Source organism: Phaenicophaeus curvirostris, chromosome 18, assembly GCF_032191515.1.
Source record: "Phaenicophaeus curvirostris isolate KB17595 chromosome 18, BPBGC_Pcur_1.0, whole genome shotgun sequence".
NCBI lineage: Eukaryota > Metazoa > Chordata > Aves > Cuculiformes > Cuculidae > Phaenicophaeus > Phaenicophaeus curvirostris.
This window is the reverse complement of record NC_091409.1, coordinates 5,700,583-5,716,005: the sequence shown is the minus strand read 5'-3', so window position 1 is coordinate 5,716,005 and position 15,423 is coordinate 5,700,583. Positions and strand designations below refer to the sequence as shown.

The 15,423-nt window shown below is 38.3% G+C and overlaps 1 protein-coding gene across 1 annotated transcript in view; it reads left to right on the top strand.

Moving 5' to 3' along the window:
- The window catches only part of TAF4 (TATA-box binding protein associated factor 4), a 38,020-nt gene that overhangs the window by 17,282 nt on the left and 5,315 nt on the right, over positions 1-15,423 (top strand). The window contains exons 3-13 of the mRNA XM_069871644.1: positions 4,495-4,661; positions 5,188-5,307; positions 7,035-7,151; positions 7,932-8,054; positions 8,900-8,989; positions 9,775-10,026; positions 11,477-11,621; positions 11,978-12,092; positions 12,728-12,897; positions 13,740-13,870; positions 14,511-14,636. Coding sequence (XP_069727745.1) covers positions 4,495-4,661; positions 5,188-5,307; positions 7,035-7,151; positions 7,932-8,054; positions 8,900-8,989; positions 9,775-10,026; positions 11,477-11,621; positions 11,978-12,092; positions 12,728-12,897; positions 13,740-13,870; positions 14,511-14,636 — 1,556 coding nt within the window. The remainder of the gene's footprint in view (positions 1-4,494; positions 4,662-5,187; positions 5,308-7,034; positions 7,152-7,931; positions 8,055-8,899; positions 8,990-9,774; positions 10,027-11,476; positions 11,622-11,977; positions 12,093-12,727; positions 12,898-13,739; positions 13,871-14,510; positions 14,637-15,423) is intronic.

Genomic DNA, 15,423 nt, shown 5'->3' with positions numbered 1-15,423 from the left:
CCATTGTAGTAGTCAGGAGCACAAGTCTTTTTGACATTAGGAGCAATCCAACTAGATTTTTGTTAGTCCTTAATTTGGAGCTGTGATGAATTGTTTAATTCGAACTAAAATATGAGCCTCTTTCAGGATTCATTTAAGCCTTTAACTTCTAACAAAAATAGTAATTAATTTTAATTTTAATTAGTTTTTTAATGAGATACTTGGAAAGAATGTTTGAATGTTTGCATTTTTAATAGTGACTGTGATTTTAGAGTACATGTGATTGGGCTTTCTAGGAAAAAGAAGACAGAGAAAGATTTAAAATAGCCAAGTTTTATTGTCACCTTTCTCTAATTGAACATTTCCAGTGATCTTTATTAGCTGTTTGGTCTCAAGTATCAATTTCTCCATTTGTGGAACAAAATCCTGGCTGGTAAACTTGAAAAAGGAAGATATTTTTCATCCTTACTTTAAATATGTTGCTGGATTTAAATAGAGAAATGAGACAACTTGGTACAATTCTAGCTGTGTTCTAGTACCTGGTAGTCATTTCTGATCTGGTTCATACAGCATTTGCACCCTTATGCACTGGAGTTTGAGGTAATGATACTTATCTACATTTAAAGTTTTGGAACATAAAGAAATGTTGGGTTTTTTTTTCCTACACTTGTGGCTGCCAGCCCCTCCTTTTTTTGCTGTTGCAACCAGTGAGTCGGCTGAGAGAATGTTGAAGTGTGTGTGCAGAGAGGGGGCTCTTACAGAAGTTGTTTAGAAGTGGGAAATAAATGGGATTTTCTTTTTAATTTTTAACCATGTTAGCTCAAATGGACTTTCTGAACTTCACTGAAAATCCACTTAATGACAGCTTGGGTATCATTTTGGGTTTGTGAGATTGTTTTTTAGCTAATTGGGTTGGAAAAGAGTCTGTAGTTGGGCTAGGGGGAGAGAAGCAGAGAGAGCAGATCAGTCTTGCTTTTTAAGGAATTCTCAACAAGACTGGGGAGGTGTTAAGTGTTCAGTCAAAAATTGCTTGCCTGCACACTGATTACTGGTGAAATTCTTCACAGAAATTTCAGTAAGAAAGTTCATCACAATCTGAATTTTTACACCTTCTGAAGTCACCCGATACTAACAAATTATAATCTCAAGTAGGTAAAATATTGAATTTTGTCGTACCGTGATTAAAGTTTGTACAAGACTAGTCTGATATTTGTAGTTGTCTTTGTGTATAGCCCATTAAGTGTGCAGTGATTTATCTGCTAGTGGTAGATGCTAACTTAAAGATGTGCTAGAAACTGTAAATTAAAAATAACTGTGTATCAAATATGAGTGCAGTATAAAAGAACTATTTACATAGGGACAGATATGAATGTAGCTTTGAATTAAGAACTTCTTTGCTATGCCTGCGGTACTTGAGGGGAAGGTTCAAACTTCCCATAGTTCGAAGCAGGATAGTGCTTAGAGTCGGGATTTAAATTACGCATGATTGTTTTGTCTGTCTGCTGCCAGAAATTGAACTTTCTTGATATGTTTTCTGAAGCTCACATTAATATGCTTTTCAACTGTCTGTTTCAGCAGTTGTGCTATGTTAATGTGTAGGCATGTTCTAATTTTGCATGTAGCTCAGGGAGACTATTTCATTGTTCAGATGTGCTTGCTCTTCAGGGGTAGTCAGCCTTTGCTTTGTGGTTCTCCCTTTTTTTTCCTCTCTTCTCTCATTCATGTTTTGGGGAGCAAAACCATGACTCAGCACTGCTGGTGGTGCAAGGGGTGGTTGTGCTGTTGCAGGACACTAATGTGTGGTTCTTAAGCCTGGGGTGTGTTATTTAACCGTAGACTGGGATGGACAGCATGGAGCGCTGTGCCACTGCCTGATGCTATAAAGGTTCTCCTAGTGCAGTGAGCTGCTCTAGTAGGCACTTCCAAATCACTTCAGTCACTTTTGCACTGAGAGAGAAGCTTAAAAAAAAACCAGCCCTGCCTTCTCAAGCCCCAAACTTGAGTGTTGCTTCTGGAAAGAAAAAATATGTAACTCTTTAAAGAACTGGGATGGTACGTTAGCCCTAGAATATCCTAGGAAGCCCCCAAAATGGAGAAAAGTTTCTTATGGGGATATCAGTGTAATTCTGTGACATTTAAGGGCTTCTGTAAGCACAGGTATATAGAGTTGCATTGGGCATTTTCGATTGCTAGAAACAAAATGGTAATCAACAAGCCTTAATATTGAACTTAACTTGAAAATAGCACCTCTAATCAGTACTTATTGTACCGTAATTGTACTTACGCTTTCGGTTATAGTAGTATTGAAGATTTCCACTGATTCAGTGTTTAGCTGCTTTAGCTGATTATTATAAGCAGTGACGAAAACAGGCAAGGTGAGTTCATTTCCCAAGATTTTCTGTTTGCACATTGATGAGGATGCCAAGTTCTGTGTGTGCAGGAATGAACTCGATGTAGGAGCAGGTTACTGTCTAGTCTTTGCAAAATTAAATTTCTCCAGTCTTTATCAGTAGGCTCTCTCAATAGGGTGAGGCTGATAGTGAGAAAGCAGTGATGGTATGAATAGTTGAGGTTTTTAAGTTTCATGTAAGCTGTGGTGGTGCTGTGTGGCTTTGCTGTTTTAATGAAAATGCCCTCCCCCTACAGAAGTTACAGGAGAAAACCCCTTTTTATTTGGAGTGGCTTAGACAATGTTTTTTTTTACTTGACAGCTAAACTAAAGAGTGTTTATTTCTACAGTTTGCAAGATTATAAATAATCTTGCTCCCTTCCTCTTTTCCTACAGAGAACCAATTTGAGCATATTTGTGTCTAGGTATAGCTCTTGTGCATTACACGTTGCAGTACCACCTTAACAGTTCTAAATAAGTTGCAATGGAAAGTCACCTTTTTGACGTAAACTAGTTTAACGTCTCTGTGTGACTGTTTCATTAAAAGAGAGTTGATGTAGAGAACGTAAGGAAAAAATTGGGTGCGCATCAACCAATCTAATCTGTTTTTTCTTTTGAACTCATTTTTGTAGAAATCAGTACATGGATTTTTGCAGTTTAATTTTCAAACAGTCCAAGAAAACTGTTTAAGGCATTGTCTGTAAACATTTCAGCACTTCATCTGTATAGAAAAGCAAGTAAAAGCTTGGTTCTTTTGAAGTGGTCTTGCTCCAAGATGCCATAGACCAGATCTCCTGATATTGTTGGGAGCCTGTATGGGCTTTTTATTCATTGAACAACACTTAAGAAAAACTTGCTGATTTCAGTAGTGCCTCTTGATTTTCATGGCAAAGTCTCCTCCTGTAGGTGGTTTCTCAGAAATGCTTGCTAATTTTGAGTGCCCAGTTTGTTTCCTTGGGTGACTTTTTCAGAGCTGATGAGATCCTGAGGCTCTTGTGGACTCACTGAGGCTGAATGAATGAGCTTTTGAAAAACAGTTCTTATTGTCCAGATCCTGTTTGAGTTGTTGAGAGAGAGACTATCATTCTGAAAATCTGCCTGTTAGAGCCTGGTTCCCTATAGCTACGTGTTGGGGTTAAGTGTATTGATTTGAGTGACTGAGCAGGGAATGGCTGCCTCATTTCCCTCTCAGTTTTATTTTTCTTTTGGGGTGTAACATGGTACAATGCAGTCTGTTGCAGATGCACATGAGAAAGATTATGATTTTATAGCCACTTTCATTACTAAATTTGTTATGGGAAATTAATTTAGAACTTAGACAATTGTGTTCCTGTTGATGGTGAAGCCTATGTTGGATTATCTTTTTTTTTTTCCTTCCCCCCTCTTAAAGTACAACTAACAGGAATCATGCCTAATGGCAAGATATTACTCTAAAAACATGAGGAAGGATAGCAGGAACTTGAGTAGATAAATTGTAGAATCAGAGTCATTAAGGTTGGAAAAGACCTCTGAGATGATGCAGTCCAACTATCAGGCCAGCACCGCTGTGCCTGCTAAACCAGGCCCTGAAATGCCATCTCTACAGACTTTTGAGCACCTTCAGGGATGGAGACTCCACCACTTCCCTGTGCAGCCACTCCCAGGCCTTCACCACTCTTTCAGTAAAGATTTTTTTCCTACTATCCAATCTAAACCTCCCCTGGCACCACTTGAGGCCGTTTCCTCTCATCCTACCACTTGTTACTTGGCAAGATTTTCTTTTATTTGCAAGTGTTTCATGAAACAAATTTCCTAGTAAAGGCAGGTAGGATTTTTACGTGGTTGCCTATTTTAACATCTGATCACATGGAATTTTTTGGTTGGGGCACATACAACCCATGGTGTGTTCTTATGGACACTATGCTGAACATTTTGATAGAGTGTTTCTGTAATTAAGCTATTCTGTACAAGATGCGATAATGTAGCTGGCTATTTTTCCTTTTATTCTAACCCACATTTGTTAGCCATATAGTCCTTCAACAGTGCGTTAATTCTGTATGTATGCAACTCTGATAAAAACCTGAAAAAATACATACTTTCATATTTGAAGAGGATGTGCGTTTCCTGACCAATCTCTTTTTCCCCAGGCATGGTCCTTGTGCGCAGTGAGAACGGGCAGTTGCTGATGATCCCTCAGCAAGCTTTGGCGCAGATGCAAGCGCAGGCACATGCCCAGTCTCAGCCTCAAAATACTCTGACTCCTCGTCCTGCTACACCTACCAATGCTCCGCCAGTGCAGATATCGACGGTGCAGGTTAGTTCAGTGATTTGTAGTGTTAAAGTCTGTGAAGTCTTTTCCTGTGAAGGGTACACCAGAACGCAAGGTATGATGTTAGTGATTTGAAGAAACCATTGATCCACTTGGTGCTGTACAGGCTTTTCCACATAGTGTAGACATTGCATTTTCTTCCTAAGTCTGTTACAGTTTGGCTTCTACTCATCACAAATATTTTTACCTAGCTGAATGGCATTAAGTGTTAAACTCTTTGATATAAAGAAGACCATTCAAGACCATATATGGTTAACATGTAGAACTCTTTCCCCCAAAGAATCTTTGTGCTTTATAAGACTAGAAGAAAACAAGTGGATATGGGTATGTGTGTACTGAGATCATCACAGTTACATTAAGACTGCAAATCCTTCTCACAGTTTTATAATGGTCCAAATGTGTTCTTTTACATCTATAATAATGGCAGCGATCCAGAGACAAAATGCTAGATAAGGCAGGATATATTGAAATATAGGATCTAATGTGTGCGGTTTTTTCCCCTCTTCCACAGGCTCCAGGAACACCTATAATTGCACGGCAGGTGACACCAACTACTATTATCAAGCAAGTGTCTCAGGCTCAAACAACAGTGCAACCCACAACAACGCTACAGCGTCCTCCTGTTGTGCAAGTGAGTTTGTAGAAAAGTAATATATGTGACATAGATAGATTGTTAAGATTAGCTGAAAACTTGCTTGAGACTGCCAGAAGTACGGGAAATGTAATTGTTAAGGGCATGGAAGAAAAGTATTTTGGATTATCCTTTCTAAAACATTTGCAGTTCTCAAGTTACTTCATATATTGCATGTAAATGTGTAATTTTTTATATGTATATTCCTTTATTTCATATTATACCTATATGCACATATATTTGAAGGTGGCCCGTTATTAGTTTGTATAGTCACGGAACCGACTAAAATAAAATGCCTTTATGCTTTCTGCTGCAAGAAAGTGACGCGAATTCCCTTTGGATTTGGGGCTGTAATGTTATTCCTGCAGTGGATCTGTAGTCATCCAAATTCTGCAGCAAAAGTTACAATTACAGAAACTAAGACTGCACTGGCAGCCTTCTCTTCCACGAGCCTTGTCCCTCTCACACATGTCCCTACTTTGGTCTGTGTACTTGGAGGTGTGCTGGTAACTCAAGGATAAATAGTGGTGTCTTAGTACGCGGGCTGTCTTCTAGCAGCCTGGCCTATGTTCATGATAGGCTTTCTTGTAGAATTTCTTTTTTCTCTAGAGGTGGTGGTGTGAGTTTAAAACACAGCGCAAAAGTATGACATTCTCCACATGACTTCCAGGCAGCAGTGATACGATATGATTGCTGTCACCTAATCTGTTTCATTATGCTTTCTTCACCCTTCGAGTAGACAGGATTAGAGAGTTTTAATTTAAAACATGCAGGTTTTGCTGTGCATCCAGTTAACCTTTTTCCCCTCAGAGAGCCTTTGCCTATGCCAGTGATCTTTCCAGATCTAAGAGTTAATTTACCTTACTGAGTCTTCTTAATTTGCACTGCTGTTATACTAGACAAAAAAAAAATCATTCCATCTGCATATTTTTTGCTGTAATGAGCATAGCATGGACTTCATTTATCCTGATTTCAAAAAATGAGACAAATTAAATCCTTGTCTCCTTTTCTGTCTCCCAAAATACTAATGAAATTTGGCTTTGACAGCATAGGAGCCTTTTTCTCTTGTGCATCTTTATATAAAAAGCAGGTCTATAAATGATTTGTTAAAATTCTGAAAGCTGGCTTTAGCTTGTTAAGAATTACTGTCTCTCTGATTGGGTTGTTGTTAGTAATTACACTGTGTTGGAAATCCATGAATGAATTGTATAAATGAAAGGTCTTGTTTACGCTGTGGTTTCTTTAAAGCCAGTGTTCCTACTTTGAATTACCAACTTGACTACAAATCTAGGAAAATGTTTCGTCCCATTCTTCATCCAAAAGACCCAGATAAGACCTGAGCTTTAGTGTCTGTTTTGCCTTATTGAAAGTGGCATTTAAGGGAACGGGCAAAACCCCCTATTGCATTCACAGAAATGTAGCACTCTTTTAAACTGTGTTTTGAAACCACAATGTATGAGGGTCTGTTCACAGTATTATTTTGCCATTTTATTCAGTCACAAAAAAATCATGCAATGCTTAATCAACTTTTAGCATTTTGGTTTTAATGTGCAGCGTTTTGTGCCATCTGGTGGCTCTTCCTTTCCTCTGCAGCAGACGGCAGATCAGTAACTTCTTTTTATAGTAGCTGTGAAAAATGTTCTACTGTCCTGTGGTTCAGTTTGTTTGATGGAAACAAGCTTTGGTATGTTCCAAGTGAAATAATCTTATGTTTGTATTCTCTGCAGCCTCAGATTGTTCTGGGTGGTACTGCACAAACAACTACATTGGGGACGGCAACAGCTGTACAAACTGGAACTCAGAGAACAGTGCAAGGAACAACGGCAACCTCCACTGCTGCCACAGTAAGAGAGTGCATTTAGAATCTCTTTTCGTTCATCCATGTATAGATGTGGCCATGTACATAGATCCATGCATAGATACACGGACAGACATACACACAAACACTAGCCAGAGTGGACCGTAGTGAAGATGCAGGAGTTCTGTGAACTATTAGTCTTGAAAAGATAAAACCGTACAATCTACAGAGTGTGAACACAGGTCACTTGAATTTTGATGCCTGTCAAAGTATTAATTTTTATTTCTGTGACTGTTTGTAAAGCACTTTTTTTAAAAAAAAAACAAAACATGTTGGCTGTATCTTATAGAAAAGGGCGTGAGTTTTTCAGCACTGCAGAGAAAAGACAGTATGAAATGGGATAAGAAGTTGCCACTGACTCATTCAAGAAGCGTGTTTCTAGGACCATAAAGCAGGGAGAACCCGTGCACTATGCTCTGCGCTGGGAAAGAGTTTTACTATAGGTTGTCCTGCTAAAACAGTTACTGTCCCATACCTAGGGTGCCATTCTTAAACTGCTTGGTGTTTCCTGACTTTAGTAAGAATCATGGTTTAATAAACTTTTGTAACAAAAGTGTACAATACATATGTATGTTTATGAAGCAAAGTAATAATTTGTCTTATTACATCTTAAGCAGTGAGGGACACGAATCTATAAATAATACTCTGCAGTGGTGAATTAAAGAAGAATGTTATTTCTCTGAGTGTATGGTCAGATTGTGTGTTGAAATAATTTATGTTCCCCTTTCCAACTGCTTCCCTTCTGCTCCTCCTTTTCCCATAACAGGAAACTATGGAAAATGTGAAGAAATGCAAAAACTTTCTGTCCACATTAATAAAACTGGCATCATCTGGAAAACAGTCTTCAGAGACTGCGGCTAATGTGAAGGAATTGGTACAGAACCTGCTGGTAAGAACAGTAAATGCGAAGTTATAAGAAAACATATACGGGTAAATTTAGGCTCAAAATTTAGAGATTTTTCTTTTTGGAGAGGAGGGAGATTCTAAAATCTGAGTAACATTGAAACTTTGCTTCTTCTATGTTAAAATATATGCATACATTTTCCTTTAAGCTTGTAAATGAGACGTTACTGCTGATATTCATGCATGAGATTGTGAGCTAAATTGAAGTGTGATTAGTGTAGATGGTGGCTCTTTACATCTATGCTTTTTATTGATAAAACAGTGAATAAAAAGATTAATTATATACTTGAGGGAAGTCACTACATCCTGTGCGATAGCTGAGCGTAGGAAATCACAAGTTTTTAGGAAAAAAAAATAAAGTAATATTATCTGAAGCTAATATAAATCTTGACATACTTCATATTTATAGAATAAATACTAGTATTGCTTAGCCTAGTTACCAGTGACCTTTAAGTTAAGGAAAGGATGTGTATTCCAGATGTTATCACATAATAACCAGAAGTTGTCACAAGACCAAAATTCGAAGTGTATCTTCCCGTGAAGGATATACATTTAGTTTTTTCAGAGACATCTGCCTTTTGAGTATGTGGTGGGCACAGTTTTAGTAATTTGGAATGGAGGAACTATAGTATCCTTGGAGAAGAGAATATCAGAGATGAGGCTGCCCAGCCGTGCTGAGCAATTGGCAACTGGCTGACTGTGGGTCAGCTGTGGATAAATCCACTTAGTTTTAATAAATTGTTAAGTCTTAAGGTTGGTTTTTTTTTTGTGTTGAATATCTGTAAAAGTTAATTTCTGCAAGTTCATTAATTTGTTTTTTCTGCTTTGAAGGATGGAAAAATTGAAGCAGAAGACTTTACCAGCAGGCTGTACAGAGAACTTAATTCTTCACCTCAACCTTATCTTGTGCCTTTTCTGAAGGTAACTTATGTTCACTAGTCCTTGTGCATTTCTGTGCCTGTGTCAGCAGTGATGAACACAGCACGTATAGTTGGAATTCCAGAGTGGTGTAAATGGAAGTTTTAAATGATACTTTTGCTCCCTTAGAAAATATTTCTGTTGCTTGGTTCCAAGAGTTCAATAGTAGGAATCATTGGTACAGTCAATGTAATTTTTTACGTAGTGTCACATCGTAGCTTTTTTGAGAAATCTGAAGTATTTTCTTTCTGTGACTTATAAGCACTTTCTTTCCATAGCACCAAACCTATGAATTGATTTATTAGCCTCTTCTTTAGCCTTGGAAAGAAAACAAGGGATTGAATGATACAGAAAACTGTACCTGCAGGACAAACTCATACTCTTCTGCCTGTGTTCTATTCCCTGTGTGTATGGATAAACAGAAAATTTGCCACCTCTCAGTGATAAATCCCATTTGTTGTAAATTTTAGACGAATTGAACACATCTCAAAATAATATTCATTCCGAAACATTTACCATCTGAAAACTGGAGAAAGTACAACGACTCTATATGGCAAGAGCATAACTCTGCTTGACTAATGTATGATTAAGGGATATAGTTGTAGGTGTGTGTGTTGACAGTTCTGGGTTCTTAAATGCTCGTTCAACCTTCAGCCGTTCATGAGAACAAAAATTGTTATTATAGGAAAACAACTAATGTCAGAATCGGGTAAAACACTGTGGTCTCCGAAATCTTCACTATCTAGGATTAAAATACTCAAGCAAATTCTTTTCTTTCCCCTTTTCAGAGGAGTTTACCTGCCTTGAGACAGTTAACACCAGACTCTGCAGCTTTCATTCAACAAAGTCAACAGCAGCAACCAACAACGCAAGCAACGATAGCAACGATTCCATCTGCAGCGGTGCTCCTAAGCTCCTCAGTGCAGCGCACAGCAGGGAAGGCAACTGCGACTGTAACGAGTACTCTCCAACAACCTGTAATCAGCCTCACTCAGCCAACACAAGTTGGTGTTAGTAAACAGGGGCAGGCTACACCGCTGGTACGTAAGCAGAAGTGCATCATCTGTTATTGCACAGGGGGTTTTTTTGATAACACGGTGACTTTTCTTAAACTTTTGGTTTAGCTCAATCAAAGATCTTTGACCTCTTTAGAGAAACTAGCTGCTAAGAAAAAGAAGTATAACTTAAAATCCATTCTTGATTAAAATACCATATTATTTCCCTTTTTAGCATGAAATATTGGCGGATTGTCTCAGTCACTGTATATACATAAGAGCAGTGCTCTGGAAGATCTTTAATTTCCCAGTTCATAAATCTTACAACAGATTACCCAAAAAGAGGAGAAAGAATAACTTTTTCAGGCCTGCCTATAAACAAAATAAGAACTGTATAGCATGCAGCACCTTTTATTCTTATTCTCGTAGCAAAGCAGTGTCTGAGCTTTTTCTGGGATGTGTATTAATTAATAGACGTTATTAAATTACTAGGGTTTTTTGCTTCTTAGTACTTCAGCACTCCTTGTGGAACGTTTGGCATTCGTCTGAGCTGCTCTTATTTTCTCTACATGAAATTTTCATATAAATGAAAAGGAGAGACCTCTTTTGTCAATCCAGAAATATTTTTCACTTCCCTTGAGTGAAAGACTAGTGATTACACTGATCTTACTGGCTGTATAAGCTATGGAGTGCAGAAAGAAGCTGGGAACCTAGAGAAGGAGTGAAAACTGAACATCGACTAATTAGCGCTGGATTTACAAATAAATAGTTTGGCCTATAACTTAAATGCATAAAACAGCAGCAAAAGTGACAAAAGAAAGACTTGCAGAAACGGAGTTACAGAAAGGGAGCTTGTGAAACAGGTGGAGTTGTTGGATTTCTTTACAGTAGTTTGAAGTGAGTTTCTGAAAACTAGTTGAGGCCAGAAGACGAGTTTGCACAAAAGGCTCTGGTTGTAGCATTGTGATGTGACCCTACTTTTATGAGTTCAGGTTCAGAAGCGGCACGGCTGCAGTGGCCTGAGACTGCCAACCTAACAATCCAATAGTACAAAGCTGCACAGCTGTAGCTTATGGTGGTTCTGAATGAAAACAGCATGTGTAGAACTAGCTGGATTATCTTTATCATGCTGCTGTTATATTTAGTTGTAGAGTTTGTTCAGGCGGATCCAATTTGTCTCTGTATCTGTAACATAGAAACCCCATATAGAAAGTTTTAGCTGGACCTGTGTGATTATAGATGGGTTTTTTAATTTGTTTGTTTGTTTTTAAATATAAATGGGTTAGTGATTTATTTTTTGTGGAATATTATAATAGTTTTCCTGCAAGATATAATTTATCTAAAGGTACTTTTAAATGCATTAGCATGTGTTGATCCTAGATAATGAGCAGACGTGTTAAGATGACTGCAACTTACAAGTTGCTTGTTAGGCTCTGTACTTCCCACTTGATTCTTAACCTTCTCAGGTTGTTTACAGTTCTTTTATTCTTTGCAGGTTATCCAACAGTCTCAAAAAGCAGGGACGTTGATAAGGCCTCCACAGGTAACGTTGACACAGACGCCAATGGTAGCATTGCGGCAACCGCATAGTCGTATTATGCTCACTACTCCTCAAATTCAACTGAATCAACTTCAGACAGGTAAGAGGTCAAGATACTTGGCGTATGCTGTGTTTGATACCAGTAACATTTACTAACATTTATGAATGTCAGTTCTTAAGTGCCCTGTAGCTATTGTACTATAGCTCACATCTTCAGTGCATAATGCCAGAATGGCTGGGGGTAGACGTATGTCAGGGCAGCATTTATAGTCAGAGAAATTGCTGGGTGCTGGAATTGTGTGGGAGGGTCTTGTTTAGATGGGCGAGAAGCTGACAGAAACTATTGAGGTGAAATCTTTGCACTAGACCTATTGCCTTTATTGCCCATGACTGGCTTGTAAATCTGGACTGTGATACAAATTTGATGGAGTACAAATCTCATCTTTCTTCTTGCAGTACCTGTGGTAAAACCAGCAGTATTGCCTGGAAACAAAGCTATCGCCACTGTTTCGACACAAGTAGCTGCTGCTCAGAAGAATAAACTGAAAGAACCTGGGGGAGGCTCGTTTAGGTGAGGAACTGTATTCTTATTTGTGGTTGTGCTGCTTGGGCAGCCTGCTGAACTCAGTGCGAACTTTTCTGTGTACTCCAGTGGTGCCAAATCAGTCTGGGTAAACTTGCAAGAGCTAGAGGTGAATTTTCTGTGGGCAGGTTTGCTGCTTTAATAAAGGCTTTAACAAACAGCTGTGCACATACTTGTGCCAGACTGGTTTTAGCATTTAGCTGGCACTAAGGATAAATATCAAACCTCACAAACAATTCCTGCCTGGACATGCAAATAGAATTCATTCCTTCACTCCTCCCAACTCTGCTCAGGTTACCTGGATGTACAGCCTGTCTTACAGTGATGAGGGCTTTTTGTTATTGTTCCATAGTAGTGATGCATCTAGTGTCTTGTTTCTCAAGATGTTGAAACATTACATATGGAAGGATCTTGAGAAAACAGTTGGGAAGTACAAAACTGTGAAATACTTCTAGTGCTCTGTGGAATCATATTATTTCATTGTGTAATAGTAAATAAAATGCAGAAACAAAGTAAAATATTAATGTTTACTGTGAAATTCATTGTATGCAGCAGTGGTATCATAGCAGTGGATGCAGATAAGTACTAAATGTTATGATTATAATGAGTCTTTCCTTCTTAAGGGACGATGATGACATCAATGATGTTGCATCAATGGCTGGAGTCAACCTGTCAGAAGAAAGTGCTCGGATATTGGCAACAAACTCTGAGCTAGTGGGCACATTAACACGGTCCTGTAAAGACGAAACCTTCCTTTTCCCGGCACCTTTACAAAGAAGGATATTAGAAATAGGTACGTTGATTTTTCTTGAACTTTAATAAACTAATTTTACTAGTCTTGGGTGTAATTGAAGGCATTTTCCTTCAAAATGGATTTGAATGGTTTAAAGTTGCTGAAGTTGTTACTTTTATGTATTTGAATGCTTGTGGGCAAGCATTCAGCTTATGGAGTGAAGAGTGCTAACGGATAACACACCTATGGAGTTGCCTTAAAAATGATGGCAATTTAACATCAAAATTACTAGACCTAGTTAGAATTCTGACTGTATAAACTGATGAGGCCTAACAAGAGAATAATGGCATTTGATTTTTAAAAAATAAATCCAGAAACACTTTTCTCATATTTATTTACTAGTTTAGAATTGATGGTGGAACAAAAAGCATTCTTACAGGACAAGAGGGAATGGCCTCAAGCTCCGACAGGGGAGGTTTAGGCTAGACGTTAGGAAAAAATTCTTTACAGAAAGGGTCATTGGGCACTGGAACAGGCTGCCCAGGGAGGTGGTTGAGTCACCTTCCCTGGAGGTGTTTAAGGCACGGGTGGACGAGGTGCTGAGGGATATGGTTTAGTGTTTGGTAGGAACAGTTGGACTCGGTGATCCGGTGGGTCTCTTCCAACCTGGTTATTCTGTGATTCTGTAGTGTACTGAATTTATTAATAGATTGTAAGTTCTGTTAAGCTAATGTAAGTTTTCATGTGTATGTCAGTGCCTGTTTGATCGTTGTCTGAAAATACCAAAAGATTTATTTTACAATTAGCATTTGAATTATGTGAATTTCCATGACTCAAGGCAGCCACATGTTTAGCCGTACTGTAAAAACATCTTTTACAACTGACTTCTGTCCTGATCATAGGTAAAAAACACGGAATAACAGAAATCCATCCAGATGTAGTTAGCTACGTATCACATGCTACACAACAAAGGCTACAAAACCTTGTGGAAAAATTATCAGAGACTGCTCAACAAAGGAATATTTCTTACAAGGTAACTGTATTTAATAGCACAAATAAAACGGCAAAACTGCCCAAATTCAGGAGGCTGTCATGTTGGCTGTAATGCTTGAGTTCAGGTGTTCTTCATTTTGTGCAGTTAAGTTGTTTATTCTCTGATTCATCTTGCATTAAGATATTAATACACACGGATGACTAGACCTCTTCAGCTTGCGTGTACAAAATGTTTTCAAGACAAATGCAGAAACTGTGCCCTTCCCTTTATTTATTATGTCAAATGTTTAGAGCCTGAGTGATTGTACAATCACATAGGCAGGTAAAAGCACTGCTTTGAATTCTCAAGAGACTGCTTTCTGACAGTTGTATGTTCTTAATAGATGCAAATGCCTAAACAATATTTAAAAAAACCACACAGCTCTGTGAAATATGTTTGTGAGGTTAAAGCTGTGATGCTATTAGTTTACAAGTCAAAATCTGATGATTCATGGAATAGAACAAAATGCTTTTAAGAAATCTACCTGGTTTGACTGGTGTAAATATACACTTGGTACTTGTTTGAAAAGGACAAAGTGAACATTTGAGCTTTAAATGTATATGTTCTTCTACAGTACAGTACAAGCTAACAGCTTTGTTTTCAAGAAGTGTAATGAGAAACATATTTGCTGTGTTTTCAGGATGATGAAAGATATGAACAAGCAAGTGACGTTCGGGCACAGCTCAAGTTCTTTGAACAACTTGATCAAATAGAAAAGCAGCGTAAAGATGAACAAGAAAGGGAAATTTTAATGCGTGCAGCAAAGGCAAGTGCTTGGATTTCACACACGTTTGCCAACTGTCATTTTTGACGTCAAAACTGCAGAGTTTCTTTTCATACTAAAGTGCTGGCAATGAAGGGGAAGACTCTAATCTTCAAAGATGGAGCTTGATGAATGTGTTCTTTAGCTAGAGCTCTGTTCTGCTTTTCATGGTAAAGTACGTGAGACAGCTTCTTGGCCAGTCTCATTGCGTGTTCCCAGATTAAAGTAGGTCTTAAAACTTTTGCACTTTGCATTGTGAAAAAGATGAGTTTTATAGCTTGGTGGTACTCTATTCAGTTTTTGGTCCCTACACAAGGTAGACTTTAGAAGGAAAGCAACAGCAATTTAAAGGTCTAGAAAACGTGATCTATGAAGTAAAATTAGAGAATAAATCCATTTATTTCAGAAAAGACTGGGGGCGAGACATGCGTCTTTATGACTGTGTTTTGCGTATTCATATAATTCCCTATGTTTACTGTGCCACAAGTGCAGCAGTGGACTTGGCAGTGCTAGGGTAAGGGTTGGACTCAATGGTGTTGCAGGTCTTTTTCAACCAGAACGATTCCATGTTTACCAAAGTCGATTGCCTGTGTAAAATCTGTTGGTCAGTCGGCTGCAGTTTGTTCCAGTGGGATGACTGTATGTGTAGGGGTAGCAGAAGGATGTTTTTAGTAAGCGTGCAGTTATGCAGCAAGGGGAGGAATTTTTCAAAGAAGTTCATGTCTGATTCCTCTTTTCATATGCAAAGTGTATGCGTTTTATTTCAGACCTGTGTAATTTGTGTTTTGTA